Below are 18,064 nucleotides of genomic sequence, written 5' to 3'. Positions count from 1 at the left end.
AAAATTACAATCAGAGAGACAAACAAGATGATATCTATACGCTCAGCGGCTATTTCAGAATAAAAGACTACTTTTTGTTCAGCTTCAAAATTTGTAAATCACACTTTTGCTCCGAGTTTAATATTTTTTTCCAGTATTAATTTTTTAAAATATCTTTTTTTTGCACCTATTTCTACCTATGTACGAGGATGTACTGATATCTAGTTAGCTTAGAGCAGTTCCATGCATAAACAAAATATTGCGTTACCATAGCAACGAACAATAACTTATTAGAAGTGTCAGTGTGAAGTTTGATGTCAAAAAGTAAACCAGAGCCACGCAATGAAATAAAAGAAAAAAGATGTCCACCAAAATTGTGAAAATCGAAAAATTGGAGTATCGAGCCATCATCAAGCACCTGTAAAAATTGGACTGTAAGCTTCAAAAAAGGTAAATTTTCGATTGAAGATGATGACCCATCGGAATGGCCAGTTTCTGTGTCAGTCCCCGAAAATATCGATGCAGTTCGTGACATGATTTTATCAGACCGTCGAATTGGGCTAAAACGGATCTGATCTGAAGCACTGAATATTTCATACGAACGCGTTCTTTATATAGTTCACATCAATTTGGACATGAGAAAAATTGCTGCAAAATGGATCCCCAAATGTTTGAATGTTCACCAAAAGTGTGCAAGGGTAGAAGCATCGTGTTCGATCTGTGCTCGATTTGAAAACTTGGGTACATTTCTACGATCCAGAAACTAAGCAACAATCGATGGAATGGTGACACTCTGGTTCTCCAAGACCTAAGAAATTTCGTTTAAAAAAACTGATGGAAAAGTTCTTTCTTCAGTTTTTTAGGATTGCCATGGAGTAATCATGATTGATTTTTTGGATAATGGTGGAACAATAACTGGAGATTACTATTCGATATTACTGACCACTCTACAGGAAAAAATTAAAGAGAAAAGACGCGGAAAACTATCCAAAATTGTTTTGTTTTGTGGAACAACGCCCCTGCACACAAATCTCATGTTGCCATTCAAAAAATTCCTGACTTAGGGTTTGAATTACTAGAACAACCCCCTTATTCACCAAATTTGGCTCAGTCCGACTATCATCTCTTTCCTCAACTGAAAAAAAGATTAAAAGGTCGTAAATTTTCTTTCAACGAGGAGGTAATAAAAGCTGTGGAGGTCTGGTTTGCAGAGTAAGAAGAAAGATTTTTTTTAAAGGTCTAGAGACGTTGCAGGTTCGCTATAATAAATGTATCCAATTAAGAGGAGAATACGTTGAGTAATAAAATATTTTGACACTGAAATTTTATTTGGTTCGAAAGTAGGCTAAGAATTTTTTAACATATCCTCGTATATCATAAAATGACTACACTTCCGTGGTGTTAAAATCAATCCAATGCTTTTAAGAGCTTTTATAGTTTTTTTGTACGGTTATATAGGCAGTGAACGCGATAAAAGGTTTAAGGTAGTGTTTATGGATTTTTATTTTTAAATCAATAACCATAACCAACCTCTATATTTTCAACATTTTAAGGTGAGAAAAGCTTTAAATACTCTAGGAAAGGAATTTCGAAATGTTAGTAACATAGTAACTCTCTCTAGCATAAATGAATACTCTATATATTCGTTTATATAATTTTATGGTAATTTAGCCTGACCACCTTGTGTCTTCATAAATGTGCTTCGTTCTGAGTTCATCAACAATATAACGATAAAAACTTTCTCCAGATTATTCAACGGTTTCAAAAGTTATACATACAATTGGTTTCACACCATGATGAGCAAGCCTGGATTGAAGAAAAACAGGTCCAAGACCGAGCAGTACCACTTTTGCAAAACCAAGAATGAAAATGCAAGACTTAGGTTTTTTCGCAATTTGTTATTCGTTCAAATTCTAGAATCGATATTTTTGAGTCCAACATTTTCTTTAAACGTTGATCAAAACTATAATTTGATACAATACATGGCTACAAAAACCTAGGACCGGTAAAAATAAATGGATTAGTATATGCAAACGATATAGTAATAGTAGCAGATACATTTAAAAAATGAAAGAAAAAGTAGACATATAAATAAAGATAATAGGAGTACTGAGAATGGAAGTGAATATCAAGTTACATATCTTTTGAATACCTGGGAATCATTTTCATAGAAAACGGAAAAACAGATATAGAAAAAGCGAACTTTATTATAAAAGTAAATCAAATATACTGTGCTCTAAATAAGACCATTTTCGGAAAAAAAGTAATAGGTAAAAACATAAAATTAAAAGTATATAACTCGATAGCAGTAACTACGTTAATATATGAAAGTGAAGCTTAGATAATTAACAAAAAGACACAGAGTAGAATAATAGCAGCGGAGGTAAAATAACTAACGAAAATAGCGAGGAAATCGGAGATGGATAAGATAAGAAATGAAGTAATTATATAGAATTATAGAAAAAAGAGCCAATAGGAAACAAGATAGTTAAAAGATATTTAAACTGGTACGGAAACATAGAGAGAACCCACAAAGCCTAATAAGAAGAGTGACAGAAACAAAAAGATATTAGAAAAGAAGGCAAAGAAGACCTAGGAAAATCTAAAATAATTAAGTATTCTAACAGTAGCTTTCTTCTCTCAAAAGAGCCCTAATTAACGTCAATATAATTCTGAAAGTTCACTTGAAACATGGGAAATAATCCGCAATTACCACTTACAGTATAAAACTTGGTCACTATCGCACTGTTAAAATAAAATTTTGGAATCTATAAAAATGTTGCTAATTATATTAAAAGAAACATGTATCTACTTCAATTTTGGTTAGGTTAGGTCCAAGACTAAACCAGTCTTGGTCTTGAATAAAATTTGTAAATTATCTAGATTAAGTTACACCCTTCCGATTTCGTTAAAATTTAGTATGATGTATTTTATTTATTGTCGACCACCTCATCAAGAAAAAACCATGGAAGAGTTTTCGATAACAGCAACCCCTGCTTGTGATTGGATTTCATTTTGTAGAGAAGTATGTAGGTTAGGTTAGATTAGGTTAGGTTAGGTTTCAACGATTAATTCAAATATTACAACCACTGAAAAATCATTATTTGATTCTAATCTTTCAGCGTAATTTTCTTTATAACATACTAAAATCCTAATGAAATCGGAGGGGTGTAACCTAATCTAGATAACTACCCAAAATTTCATTATATTTCTTAACGTTAAACTAAAAAAATCGATGTTAGCTTTTGTTATAAGGTAATAAAGAATCATTGTTTATTCATTCTGTGGAATTGTATTTTGTAGAATCCGCTCTCAAAAAAGTATTTTTGAAAAAAATTTGAGCTCGTAGATGGAACTGTAAACTGAAATAGTTATTTATGTAACAAGTGTGTAAAGTAGCCTTTTTTCGAAAAAAGGCTACTTTACACATGAATTACACACATTATTTTCTCTACTTACGAAAATTTTATCAAAATACAGAAGTTTAGTGGTAATTTTCTTCTCGCACTAATGCACTAACACGTAAAGTACGAGGGTCGTTTTTTTCTTCAACCTCCGATCGCTCCGTGCAGACGCTACGCGGGCAGAAGAAAGCGAAAGCGGGCATGCGCTGTAGCGACTGCGAAGCTCTTGCACTACATACTCCGCCATTATTGACATTCAGGCGTCAGTCGGCTTTGTGCTACAACCACGTAAACATGTCCGCCATAATTGATGCTCCCGCCAAGTGTGAATTGCGGAGTGTGATTCGATTTCTACAGACTGAAGGCCATAGTACTGCAGAAATCCATAGGAGAATGAGTCGTGTGTATGGTGTCAAAAGTTTAAAGATGGCCATAATGATGTGCATGATTAAGGATGCAAATCTGTCGTTTCAGGTGACCTGGTACAACGAGTCGACAGTATGGTTAAAAAAACGCAGATTCACTATTAATGCTTCGTCTACGGAATTTCCAAAAGTTTCAAGGTCTCTATTGTATTCTACTTGAAATTATTGACGGCAACTTTCTTTGAAAAGGTTATTGGAAAGCTTGTCCACAGATATGACAAATGTCTCAATCTCTTCGGTGATTATGTCGAAAAGTAACCATAAGGGTACCAATCGTATGTTTCTTCACGCACTAGTGCGTAAAGTAAGCCTAATTTTTATTTAGAAGAAACTATAACGCTTTTATTGATTCCTTATAAAATAATCTATACAGGGTCTTTTAAAACGTTCGCATGCGAGTTATATCACTGCATTAAGAGAAAAAAATCGATTAAAAATCACCAAACAATCACATGTCTATAACACATAGATTAATCGCAAATTAACAATAAGGTTTAGCCAGCAGCAGTTCAACGATCGATAATAATATGCGCCGAAAAATTTTCGAGTACGTTTTAGAAACAAAGGTAAGTTCAAAAATGCGGCAGCAGCTAAATACTTTTATGACTCTCTCGACCGCTCGATAGGGAGGTACTTAAACGTTCCACAAGCTTTGATTGGCTAAACCTTATTGTTAATTTACGATTAATCTATGCATTACAGACATGTGATTGTTTGGTGATTTTTAATCGATTTTTTTCGCTAAATGTAGTGATATAACACGCATGCGAACGTTTTGAAAAACCCTGTATATTTATTAATATTTTGAACATTTTAATCAAGATTGGAACAAATTAAGAAAGCAACAGACGAATTCAATTAGTAATTATACTAATATTCAAGGTGCACTTTGTGCAGTTATTAAATTTTATAATTATTACTACACAAGTAAAAAAAAATTAGAATAAACGCGACTTGAACGTTGGATCTCTGTGATGTGACCCTTGTACTCTAGCCATTACGCTATGGAGAACTTATTAATAATTTTCTTTACTCAATACTTCTTAAAGTATGTTTTTCACCGCACTAGTGCGTAAAGTGAAGTTTTACGCACACGAAAGTGTGTCTAAAGTACGTACTTTACGCGGTAGTAGAAAAATGTTAGAATTATATAGTTAAATAAATAATATATTTTTTTCAGGAAACAGGACGGTTAACGCCGTACCCTTTTCAACTAAGGCGGCCTAACGAGAGACACGACAGTCGACAATAACCTCGGCGGGCGACAGTCGACTTTACAAGGCGTCTCAAAAAAGAAGATTGCCGCAGCCGACTCGAAGCCTAACGCCGATTCTTCGGAGCATTCCTCGCACAGTGCACTGTGACATGTGACCGTTTTAGGGCCACAGCGCCGGCGCCGCATAAACCCCATAAACACAGGACGCTGTGAGATTTAGATGTGTTCGTAAAATCAGTTTTCCGGCACATGTTCACTTTGTACAATAGCAATCATATTTCTCTGAACTGGACCTAATAGTCGCTCACTTCTTAAAATTAGTGTTGTGTAATAATAACGAAAATATGATTCATCTCATTGTAAGCTGGGTAAAAAAGTTGGATGGTATCGATTGAACTATCATCATGTCGAACTAACTAAATTTTCATGATCACTTTATACGATATTTTGCGAAACTGATACATTTACAGCAATAAAACAATTATGCAATTAGCAACATTAAGACAAAGACCCTCAAAGGTGTATCTTTGGGCAGCTTGTATATACCGGAGAATCCTTGTTCCCACTTTTGGTCACAGTCTTTAGAACGTTTTACAGAGTTCTAAAATGATATCCTTTTAAAACATGTCACAATTTCGAAAAAAAAATTACTTAACTCATGATCCTGGGTTCGATTATCCTTCAGTACAGAGCTTTCTGGCCACGAGTCGTCTGTCAAATATTGATGCATGATGTGACCGTTTAAATTTAACTGTTCATTCGTAAACCTTATTGTTAAACGAAAGTCAGTCCCATTTCTCGAACAATAAATATTTGATTGATAATCTTCATTTGTGCCCACAGAAAATTCATAAAGAAGAATAATGATCCCATTGTGCTGATAAATTTTAGAAAAGCAGTTCGGAATTTGTAGAAGTTGAATTACTGAATATGAATGTCTTTTTTTATCATTAAAAGAGAAGACCTCCAGAAGAATAGTTGATTTCTTAATAAGGTTTACGTTAAATTAAAACAATTTTATTCGTACTATACTACACTGTAACCGCAGAATCCAGAATGGAGAGTACCAGTTACAAATAATGTGTCTTTATAGTTAATCATATATGAAAATTATTTGAAATAAACCTTTATATACCCTTTTCGTTCTAAAGCTCTTTCATAATTTTGAAAATTGAAATTTTGAACACGAATTCAGTTTATAAAATGATAAGTAAATTTTTTTATGCGGTAACTATATCAGTATCGCAATTAAAGTCTTTTTAATTATTGTTATTATTGGCTCATTTGCACAATCACGTGGGTGTTGGTAGCACTTAGATTAGCAAGTGTAGAACACAACAAGCTTTTTATAATTCAAAATACGATTTATTCAACCCTACTTGTAATAGAAAACGAAATAGATTAAGCAAATGACGCCTACCTCAATAATCTATTAAAATTACTGCCTTTTATATTTGTATTCCTAATTTTTCACCAGCCATTTTATTACTTTTGTTTAATCCTGTATACACTGTGTTGATAAAGAATGAAAAATATCGATCGTGCGTGAAACTCACGATTATTCCAAGGCTTGTAAACTTTAGCTGATCAATTACTTTAATCAGAAAATTATAAATCACTATATATGTAGGAAGCAATGCAAAAATAAATTTTTTGACTCAGAGAAGTCATATTTTTCATTATGTTGTAGTAATCTGATAAATTTGGTATACGACATATAATTTCACGAAAATTTCGATACATTAATTATGGAAATTTTAGAAAAAGGTATGTTTCACTCTGTAACAACTTGTTGTTCTTGGTTTTACCTTGTAATGTATATTTTGTATAAGAAATGTCGAATGTGTATATATTGTATCCTTTTTATCAGAAATAAAATTAAGTTTTTGAAACTCAAGAAAAAATTAACAGATTTTACTTGTTATATTGAAAATCAAACTATTTCCAAGATATTCCTAGCAAATAATTATTCACAATGGTAAACATAATCAAAAAATCAATAACTAAACGCCATAGAACAGAGTGATGATTCATTATTGGTAATAATTGTATCTGCATTATCATCGAAAATACGCGGAGTGGTCAAAAAAGGTTTCAAGTCGAATAAAAAAAATATTTATTAACAATTTGTAGAAAATATAAGAAGTAATTCAAAGACATGCATACCTAATACGTTAGAAACATTTCTTCAACTATTGCTGCATTGATCCTGTCTTTTAAGAGCTTCGCCACTCCTCGCTATATTGTGGAGACTGTCTACCTGACGGAAAAAAGCAACTCAATTTCCATACATGTTATAGTTCTTCCAATATCAATTGCAGATTATAAAAACTTATATAAAAACCCTTGCCGACAGTTTTGTTTATTGGTCTATCATAGACTTAGATACCTCATTTTATATTATTTTTATAAATACTTTTAAAGATGTGTATATCTTATGTATTCGTGAAAGGCAATCGAATCATTATAAATTGGACGGCCGTTATTTAGACAGATGCACTTAATTGTAGTCCTACTTGGAAAAAAACATCAATGCACCTCATTAACTTGTTACAACTGAATATTGAATTATAAAACGTAAATAGACGAGTAAAATGTACCTGCCTGTAAGGGAGTTTGGTTTAAATAGGGTACCAGACGTGAACTGAGTCCTTTTTTACCCCATTCGTTTTTCTTCTGGAAAACGAAATTTCAAAGCAAAAACCATGAAGGAACATTAGTTATTTGCAAATAAAACAAAAGAAAAGAAACATTTCAATTCCAAATTATCCAAATAATCATGGTAGTCAGAATCGTCTGAAGTAAAGTCACAATTTGATTGAACTATGAAGGGTTGTAAAGAGGGTGATACCACATAGTCATCTTCTTTGATAACATGTTCAACACAGTTTTTCCAAAGCTCTTGGCGGTCAACTTTCTTTACGAGCTCTATAACCTCTTTTCTCAATTCTGGTGACTGATTACATTTTCGTAATTCTGATTCTACGTTTGCTCATATTAACTCTATAAGCAATTCTTTGTTTGCTGAGCCTTTTTTACGATTGCTGACAGGAAGAACAATATTTTTTTCAGACGTAAATGCTAAAATTTGAGCTTTGTTACAACTACTATTTGGTATCTTAAAGAGTTGCCGCGAGTGGTAGGATGTGTTGTCCATAACGATTATTGACTGTGGTGGAATGTTAGGTAAAATCTGTTCATTAAACTAGTTAAAATAATTCTTCTGTCATATCTTCATGATAATCAGAGGCACAGTTTTTAATTTTTTTAGCAGATATTAATAGAGCATTGCGTTCATTCAAACAACAATTTTTATTATTGTCAACCCAACCGAAACTTACTACATCGTGACTGTCAAACTTTCGTGATTTCGTGATTACTCGATAAACGGAAAATTTATTTACTCTAGTTAATTCAGCAATTTTTATTATGATTGCATTATCAGATTGTTGAAAATTTTCCTTTTTTAAACATTCGAATATATTTGGAATAACTTGCTGTGTTTGTATATATAAATCTTCATTATTAAATTCATACCTGTCTTTATTCTCACTACACTGTGCAATTTCATTGTCTTCATTCGTCCATGGTCTAAAGCAGGGGCTCTAAACCTTTTTTGCCCCACGCCCCCTTTAGAACCCACCATATTAAGCTCATACATCAACCAAGTGAAAAACGTCTTGGGCTAGAAAAATAAATGGAATTTCATTTTTGCCGCTGGTAAACAATTTAATTACGTCATTCTACTTTTAATTGCGGAATTTTTTGCTTTATTTTTTATTTTTATTTTTCTAGGAGGGCTCACGCCCCCCTTGAAATCCTTCCACGCTCCCCCAGGGGGGCACGGCCCCCAGGTTTATAACCGCTGATGTAAATAACGTCATATTTCTATTTATTCAAATAAATTTATTAATTAAATGAATCTCATATGCCTTCAGACAGCTCCAGCCAATAGAAAATCATTTATGTTTACAATTTACATCGGTAAACAGTGGAGATGATGAGTTCACGTGGACTGACATATTGTTAGATATTTCATACGGGGTGTAAACATTATTTTTCATTTCTTAATTTGGTATGAGTCGCATAACTGTCTTCTGCAATTGATATTTGAAGAATTATACCCACTGAATGCTTCTCCACCATAGACTACCACAATTTGACTGTGGATGAAATCGAATCTCGAAGAAACTCCCACATTATACCAATTGTTTTATTTCTCTACAATATGTAGGTTTCAAATGTTGTAGCTTGGAGCGTGATCACCCCTTCTTATAGGATTATAAATAACAGCCTCTTTCGTAAATGTATCATCCAACTATATTTGCAATAATATTTCTTCTTTAAAATAAAAAATTTTATGTATAAGATGATCAATAAGCAATAAAAAAGAAAACTAATAGTGTAGATACAAATATAAAATTATTTATGTTAACATCTGCTTCAAATAATAGGCACTAGTCTTACGAATTATGTTTTTTTCTCTTTGTTTTTGTTATCTTGGTCAACTCATTCTTTCATCAATTTTCGATTTTGAATTCAGTATATAAGAGTAAATACGAAAAACTTTGCTGCTAACCGGTGTGGGGAGCTCAGTAACCAACTAGAGGCCTCAAACTTGCGTTTCGATTCGCACATATTCATAAGTTTCACGCAAACGTTCCTCCTTAGATTGGTCAATACTGTCGACGAGAGTCTAACGTTGAAGCGTTATAAATAAACACAAAATCAAAAACTCACTTTCCTATGCTATTTGTCGGATATGCGAAGAGATTAAAGACGCAAGGGAACGTAGTGGATGTTACCCTAAATAAAAGTCGTTCGTCTGGAGTAAAATATGATTTCTACTTAAAGCTTTTTAACAAAGTTCTTGGTACTGTTTTAATATAAGTGTGGAAGCGGCGCCCCTATCAGAAATCCAAGTAATCACGAGTAGGAATTTCCTACTACAAATTTACCAACAGTTCGCAGATGAACGCGATTACAAATATTGCCACATATTTTCACATAGATCATAAGTATCCATGTTAGCTTATAACGGCAATGTGTATAAGTAGGGTACTATAAGGTAGTAAACTCATCGATTGGCGACTAGTGAACGTGCTTTCAGGCCTGTGAAGACATGGTTAATATTAGTAGCTAATTGATTAGCGCTTCTAAATGAAACCCGTTCAAATTCTCCACTACCGAAAATGACAACTAGTACGCACGCTAACAGTTTACTCGCTGCTAGTCGCTTTTGACATGTTTGATATTACAAGCGCTAAGAAATGGAGGAGATCGTCACGTAATTACTAGAGCTAGTAAATTAGCACGTTATTAGCGGAGTGTACACGTTCGCTTAGGCTAGACACTAGTCGCACATTGTTGTTTGTTTGTCAAGCAATGTTTGAGCTAAAATGGAACGTTGACTGGATGAAGGCTAGGACTTATATATCATATACACTTCCAATCCGACTTCGATTGTGCCCCCTCAAAGCGGATCGGTGCGGGATTGGTATAATTAAACATATATATCATACAAGCTTCTAGCTCAAGTCCGATTTTCGGTTAAACTAGCCGTAACTATCACTAGTCTTGATTCAAACAATTAGTACTTGGCAATTATTGCACTGTTTGGAAGAGGAAGCTGAAGATAATCTCCTTCTTCTTTTATTGCCTTGCATCTACAGCGCGTTGGCGATTATCTCATGGTGAGACATCTGTTTATAGCGGCATTACACAGCTCAACGGTGTTATTGTATTATATATGCCTGTCCAGGGTTTTATATTGCGTAGCCATGGCATTTGTTTTCGGCTTACGCCTCTCTTTCCTTCGATCTTTCCTTGTATGATCAATTGGGGTATTGTATACATTTCTCCTCTATGAACGTGACCCAATTATCCGACCTTTTGCTCCCCGCTCTTTTTAGTACATCCTCGTTCCTCACTCTGTCTGTCTATGGTATACGCAACATTCTTTGAAGGATCCACATTTCGAAGGCTTCTAGTTTATTGAAGGACGATATCTTCAATATGCATGTTTCCATTCTAAACCGAAGGTCAAAGGAGATATTACGGTTATACAACATCGGTTTAAATTTTTATGGTCAAATTGCAAAACCTCGTCAATTTTCATCATTTATGGGTTTTTAATGTGAAAATTTTTTAAATAAATTATTCCTTTAAACTGCAAAATCTAGTAAGTTCACGAACAGTTCTTAGTACTTGTAGTGACAAGCAAGATTGATATGAAAAATATATAAAGAAAGAAACCTCTTTAGTAGACTTCCTTCTATAAAATTTCAACAAATCGACCTACGAGCTTTCGCAATTTAACCATCGATTTAATGAATGCCTGCCTTGCTGAGGGTCTCATTTCTCATTTATAGTTATCCCTAGATATTTAAACGTCTTCACTTGCTCGATAGGCGTGTTATCTATCTTTAATTGGGGATATCAGAAAACGCAGATTTTTGGTATATTTTGCTTAGAAAACAAGATCTACAGAAGGATATTATTTGCTGGAGAACATTCTTCCAGTGATATCGACAAAAAAAGCTCAGCGACACACATCCCATTATACAACGAATAAACTGAACCATTGGTGCATGATCGGAGACAAGTAGGAGACTGTTCGGAAATATATTAGAAAAATGTGAACTGCACCACTGGAACCCAAGTACAATTTACTCCTCAGACACTTGCCCGCTTCTATAATCGGAGTTGGATAGGAAGTATGTAAGATATATTTGTCCCAATCTTAATTTAATCATAACAACTATTCAAAACTTATGTTGTTTGTGAGAGAAAGTGCTATGAATAAGTTATTCGAAAATCTGCGAAAATTTGCGTCAGTACTTCTAGCCACGTGCTACTAGCTGCTATTAGTCCCGTTGTATTTCTGAGATTATTTTGGGAGTGGTGTTTTAAACATAAAATGATGCCGTATCTTCCCCGTCTATAAGCGGTGGTAATATGGTTGAAAGAGTCTTTTCGGCTTCAAAAAATATTGACATTTCCAAAGTTTGGGCTATAATTCGTAGTTGTTCCTACATTAAATTTAAAGCTCGGTATTCTAGACACCTTTTCGCGGTTCAAATTGACTTTTGGGAGAAAAGTGGCTGGTCTCTTTTGTTTTCATATTGGGTCCACATAAGGTGATAAATCTTCTTCTCCATCATCAATAGCTTAATTAATTATTAGTGTTTAAATCAATTGATCAACTTTATCCTAATTATCACATCACAATTTCTATCGTCGCGTCGTTCTCGAAAATTAAACTTTTTTGGCATCCTCGATTTTGAAAAATCGTACTCATTTTTGAATACAAATGATTGCTTCTCAACAAATTTTTCAAATTCTTCTAACCACATATTACATATAGCATATCTACAACAGACGCTATTTGAGTTTTACAAAAGTAGCTTCAATAATAACTGACATTTGAGTTTATCTTTCTAGGATATGATTTAAGACACATTGGCCCGGTAATCTTATCGAGAAAACTGTAGTCAGATACATAAGATGTAATAGAATGTTAATACTTATTGCCAATTTCAAAATTGGATAAGATATAGTAAGTTATCGAATCACTTTGAATACATAGATAAACTGATTATTATGATAGTTATTACCGATATAGTATACAAGTTATGTTGAAATAAGTTGTGATAATATTTTGATGGATTTTTGGAAATAATAAGTAACTAATGCTGCTTTGAAACGTAAAGACTTATAGGATATATTATATAGATGTGATGTTAAATGTACTTAGAATGTTCAAAATGAGAAATGTAACTTGGATGTCAGTCTTTAAGATTGCGTTTAAGCCCAATAACAGTTTTTGTTAGAAAAGAGAGCTTAATTTTTCCCACATTTTTCTACAAAATTTTCAACAACGGAGCTAGATAATAAGTAAACTTAATATGTAAACAAAAACAATGTGAAGGTTCTTTTGCACCTAACTAAAACTTTTATAACATGTCATGGTTATTGAGGAATACGACTTTCCGAATGTTTCTATTAGTTTAGTGCTAAATGTAATTGCTAGAGCTGCAATTTGCAAATAATTTCGTTCTGAAAATAACCTAAAATAGATAATGGTGCAGAAGCTCCTGAAAAAAGTAGGTGATAGGTACTATAGGCCTGTAAAAGAACGAGTTTAGATGTCAAAAATTAGGTAAGTATAAATGAGAATTTATGCTCAAACACTTCTATTCATATTTTTATAATGAACATTTGTTTAGAAAACCTATTCCACTTGTGAAAAATTTAGTTAGTTTTGATAAACTTTAGGGTCCAAGTCTTTTTTACCCGACTCTGGGGATGGGAGTAATAGAAACAAATACGGTATATAAGTATTAGTGTAGGAGATTGCTCGGTATACGTAAAATGAGATTTTCTGGATGCTTACCGAAAGCTTCCCATAAACAAATATCGTGAATCTTATATGTTTTAAGAAAAAAATCTAACATAATGTATTCACGATCTAAACAAAGTACTCTGGCCATATTACATTATTTACTTTCAAAATTCTTTACAATAAATAATAATATATCATCCCATTTATTGGTCTTAATGTACTTCATTCTTATATATTTTATATTTTTGTTATATAAATAAATATTTAAAATACTCTCATCCGTATATAAACTATGAAAAAAATAGAGTTAAAAAAATTTGTCAATAATATTTAATTCAGAAGTTAATCTGTTTTATTGAAGAAATACTAAATACGTTTTGTACCAAATAATATACGATGGTTATGCTAAACATGTTTAGATACTTAAACAAATTATTTTGAATAATTTTATTTTTATTTTTTCAATAGAATCCCCCTTAAACTCTATAAACTTCGATAAAACCACCAAAAACTTTTGACAAGCATTATTCTGAAATTTATTTGTCGACCACGTAGCTTTTCTTCAACGATAAAGGCCGGGACACAATTGTCATACATCATTCCGATTCGACTGCGGTCCGATTTTGCATCAAAAAACGAATCGGTGCAGGATCGTTTCGGTATCGGAAGGAGTATCCTATACGCTTTCGAGCTTTTCCGATTTCCAACTCCAGCGAAATGCTTTCAGCAACAGCGATTTAGTCATAATGGCATTTTGTTTAAAAGAAGAAGAAAACCAGAGACATTTCATAGAGAACAGAGGAAAATGCAGATTTTGAGTACCGTTTTATTTTCTTATTATAGTCCTGATTTATAACAGAAATACAATGTGCTTCCTATTCGAAAAAATTGTTTATCTCTTTTTTATTTAATTGTGATGATTCCTCTACTTTTATATAAAAAGTAAGGATAATATTTCAATTTGTAGTGTACCTTTGACATTTAATTCCTTCGCAACTTTTTTCAGATCATGTCTTTGTAGTCGACGTTTCCGATACTGCTCGTTTGTCTGATCATACAATACTGGATATCTCCTCTCTTCTTCAATAAGCTTTTCGGTTTTATACCCGGCATTATTGCCAATTTAGTAAAAAGAAACAAACACTGCAAAAACTAAAAAAATAATTATTACACATTCCAACGGATACGCATCCTGCATGATCGGAGTCGATTAGAAGTGGTATCAGACACGTATCGCTGTTCAAACTCTCTCATCATTTCCCTCTCAAACCCTAGTCCTGTATGATCGTAGTCCAATCGGAAGGATGAATGATAGGTATGTCCGGCCTTAAGAAGTAAAAAAGCAATTTACCTCCCCGTTCAGCGAAAAAATTGATAGTTCTTGCAGAAACATGAGCAGGATCATTTTTATCATGCCAGTCCCACGCAAATCTGTTCTTGGACGCTGTTTGTTATTCCATCATCTACCGGTACACATTTTGTGATATACTATTCAGCAGTTACTGTTTTTGATTCACCAATGTTTCTCGAAAAGATCCCAGACGTTTTTCGCTCAATGGTTTGTAGGGGACCGTTCGCCTAACAAGTAAGTTGTTTCATGAACTATTGGCAAAATAATTTTCCGCCAAGCATTCCGCAGCTTCAATTTTCTTCGCACTTTGACACGTTCTGATTGTTGAAATTTTTGAGAATACCTAATAATACAACTTCATGTATAAAAAATTTATTAATTCCTGTTGAATTTGAAGATGTAATTGATTATTTTAGAGATACCCAATCAAAAATCTTATCCTTTGATTCAATCATGGTTTTTCCAAAGTTCTTAAACTACATTGTTGAACATAATATAATATGATATATGAGCACTTGAACTAATTAGAGCATCTGGGCTTCATTACTTCAATAAGATCACCTCTAATATTATAACACTGTGAAGTGTATAATGTATTTAAGTAATACAATTGCCTTAGTGCCTATAATCCGGGAAGTACCAAGAAATGATCATATAAAAAACTTAATGAGATCGGTAGAAAATTTCAAGCATACTGTTCATGGAAAATGTTATCAAACTAGAAAATTAACGCCTCGAGCTAAGAATGGAAGGAAACCATTTATCCCAGTATCTTATTTTGAGGACACAATCACACAAGTCCGTTAAATCATAGTGTCATGAATAACCAAGATATTATCACAGATAAGAACACAACAAATACCAAATATTCCACTTGAAAGTACGAGATTAGAAGATGGTGCTGCCATGTGTCTTTACCCAAAATTTTAAGGACTATGGTTGCTACATTTCGATAGTTGTGAAAAAAAGGATGGGTAATGAATTTCCAAAATGAAAGGATTGAACGGCTAAGAAGTATTATTCTCAATTACTTTATTTAGAAAGATACCATAATGCAATAAGATAATATTAATAAAATCATATTCAAATAAACAAAAAAGCCAATATATAGTGCCTATCTTTTTGAAATTCTTCTATACTGTGGTCTCAAAATGTATTATCTGATATTTATCAGCATTCTAGGTACCACCTTTAATAATTGTACACTACATTCCGAACAGGACAGGAACTCACGGGTTTTGGAAATCAACATTACTTGGCACACTTAAACAACTAACCATCATGTTTTTGTTAATTTTATCCTAGAAAAATGAAAACAATTTTCAGGATTTGACATTGAACCATTACACATCTCCACAAATAGATGTTTAAGTAAAAATTACATTATATGTGATATATCAAGTAGCTAACTTTCAAGTAATATTGCTTTGTTTTTTGTTTTTTTTTTTAGTTAATAATTGGTAACAGTATGTAAAGTATGTTCTTTCTAAAATTATGAACTGGTTATCCTTATTTTTGTTTCTGTAAAGTTCACCACGTTCTAAAGTCTATTTATCGATGAAAAATGGTAAACCAAAACAATGATCAGCACGTGAACACGAAACGCGGCACGGCATCGTTATTGGTCCAAATCAGTGGCACCATAATGTCAAACATGTCTAACATGGATACAGCTTGTTGGAATTAGCTATATTCCGCCTAAGAAGAGAGCTAAAAAGCTTCATCATAATACTAGTGGAAAACAAATGATTGTGAATATTTATAAAAATGAAAAGAAAAGACCTTATTTGCAAGGAGGCAAATATTTCGGGAGTATCTTCGTCAAGTGTTTACCGGATCGGATTAACGATTCAATTGATGATTTCGGCAGAAGCGCCATCAGACCAATTGTCCACAATTTTTTTAACGACTCAACTATAGTGGATAGAGTTCTGAGAGTAACCGCAAATTATTTCTTAAGTGCGGAGTGCAGTACTGTTACATGCTCGTAGCGTTTTGCACCCTGATCACGTGAGATATGCGTGAATATGTTTTGGTTTACTATTTTTCTTCGATAAATAGAATTTAAATTTGTTTTTAATAGTCTACTACCGGTTCATGTATTTCTTATAAAACAAAATATATAGTATTAACTAGAAATGTATAGTCTACCTTAAGTCAATGTGATGAGTGATGTTGATGTCACACGTCGCCTAATAACGTTAAAAATTCGAAAATTATATTTATATATTTTTTTTCGTTTGAATTATTTAAGTTAATTTAAATCAATACGCAATATTTGTGATACAATTTATTGTAGATAAAGCTCATTTAGACTGTGCATTTGGAAAATTGTCTACCCACCACTGGGAGGTATATGATTAGTAAGAATATGTTTTTTTTAATTCTTATATTTTTCTCTCTTTATTTTATTTTTGTTATTATTTGCTCTTTATTTGATTATCTATAAATAATCAATTTGTTAACGTAATTTAACCTATGAAAATTTATTGTCATCCATTATCTAGCCTATGAAAATTTAATTCATTCATAACAACTTAATAGCAACAAGAATCAACAAACTCCACACTTATGTCAAGTGTCATTTAGAATGTTTTTTACGTGAATCTAATGGTTTTTGAAAATTTCAAGAAACGACAATTCTCCATTAATTAATGCAAGTAATTTTTAATCTTGTTCTTCTTTTGTACAATGAACATATTTTCACATTATACTTAGACCATATTACCAATACTTGATGATGAATACATAAGTATTCATAAGCCGAGAATATATATTAAAAACGTAGATACAATTTAGTGTTTGATTGCCACATTCCCACAACTATCAAATTCATAAACTATTTCGTTCCAATATATACAGCCCATTGATGTCTATCGTTGGTTAGTCGGGCCCATGTTGTTCCTGCTAGCTTTTATTATATCATGGTCTCGTCTTCTTCTGGGTCTTTTAATGTCTCGTGGCTTGCCAAGAGTCCTGTCCATTGCCATTTGAGAGATTAGTTTCGACTACTTTCAGTCAAATTTTTATCTGTCTAACAAAAAATATGAAAAAAACTATTCTCTCAAATATATAAAAAAAACTAATTTAGATTTAGAAACATAAATATAAATATAGAAGGTCTAAGGTATAGAAATATATAATTTCAGTTATTTTCTTCAACTGTAGTACTAGTCAATATTCAATAAAATGATAATTATTAACAAATTTACGTACCCAAAAAAATATTTAGTCATTAAAAAATATGAATTCTCAAGTTTGTAGAGTTGCTAATCCTATTTTTTCTCAAAGACTCATATATATTCAGAACAAAATAATTTGAATTTTTTCTGGGCTCTTCTATCA

The 18,064-nt window shown here is 32.6% G+C and overlaps 1 protein-coding gene across 1 annotated transcript in view; it reads left to right on the top strand.

Annotated features, from left to right (window-relative positions):
- The window catches only part of LOC130897094 (regulator of G-protein signaling 17), a 76,108-nt gene extending 60,070 nt beyond the window's left edge, over nucleotides 1-16,038 (top strand). Inside the window, exon 7 of the mRNA XM_057805684.1 lies at nucleotides 4,989-16,038. Coding sequence (XP_057661667.1) covers nucleotides 4,989-5,004 — 16 coding nt within the window. The 3' untranslated portion in view covers nucleotides 5,005-16,038. The remainder of the gene's footprint in view (nucleotides 1-4,988) is intronic.
- Nucleotides 16,039-18,064: the final 2,026 nt, after the last annotated feature.

This window comes from Diorhabda carinulata, chromosome 1, assembly GCF_026250575.1.
Source record: "Diorhabda carinulata isolate Delta chromosome 1, icDioCari1.1, whole genome shotgun sequence".
Classification (NCBI taxonomy): Eukaryota; Metazoa; Arthropoda; class Insecta; order Coleoptera; family Chrysomelidae; genus Diorhabda; species Diorhabda carinulata.
Note: the sequence above shows the minus strand (reverse complement) of the source record. Positions and strands in the feature narration are given on the sequence as shown.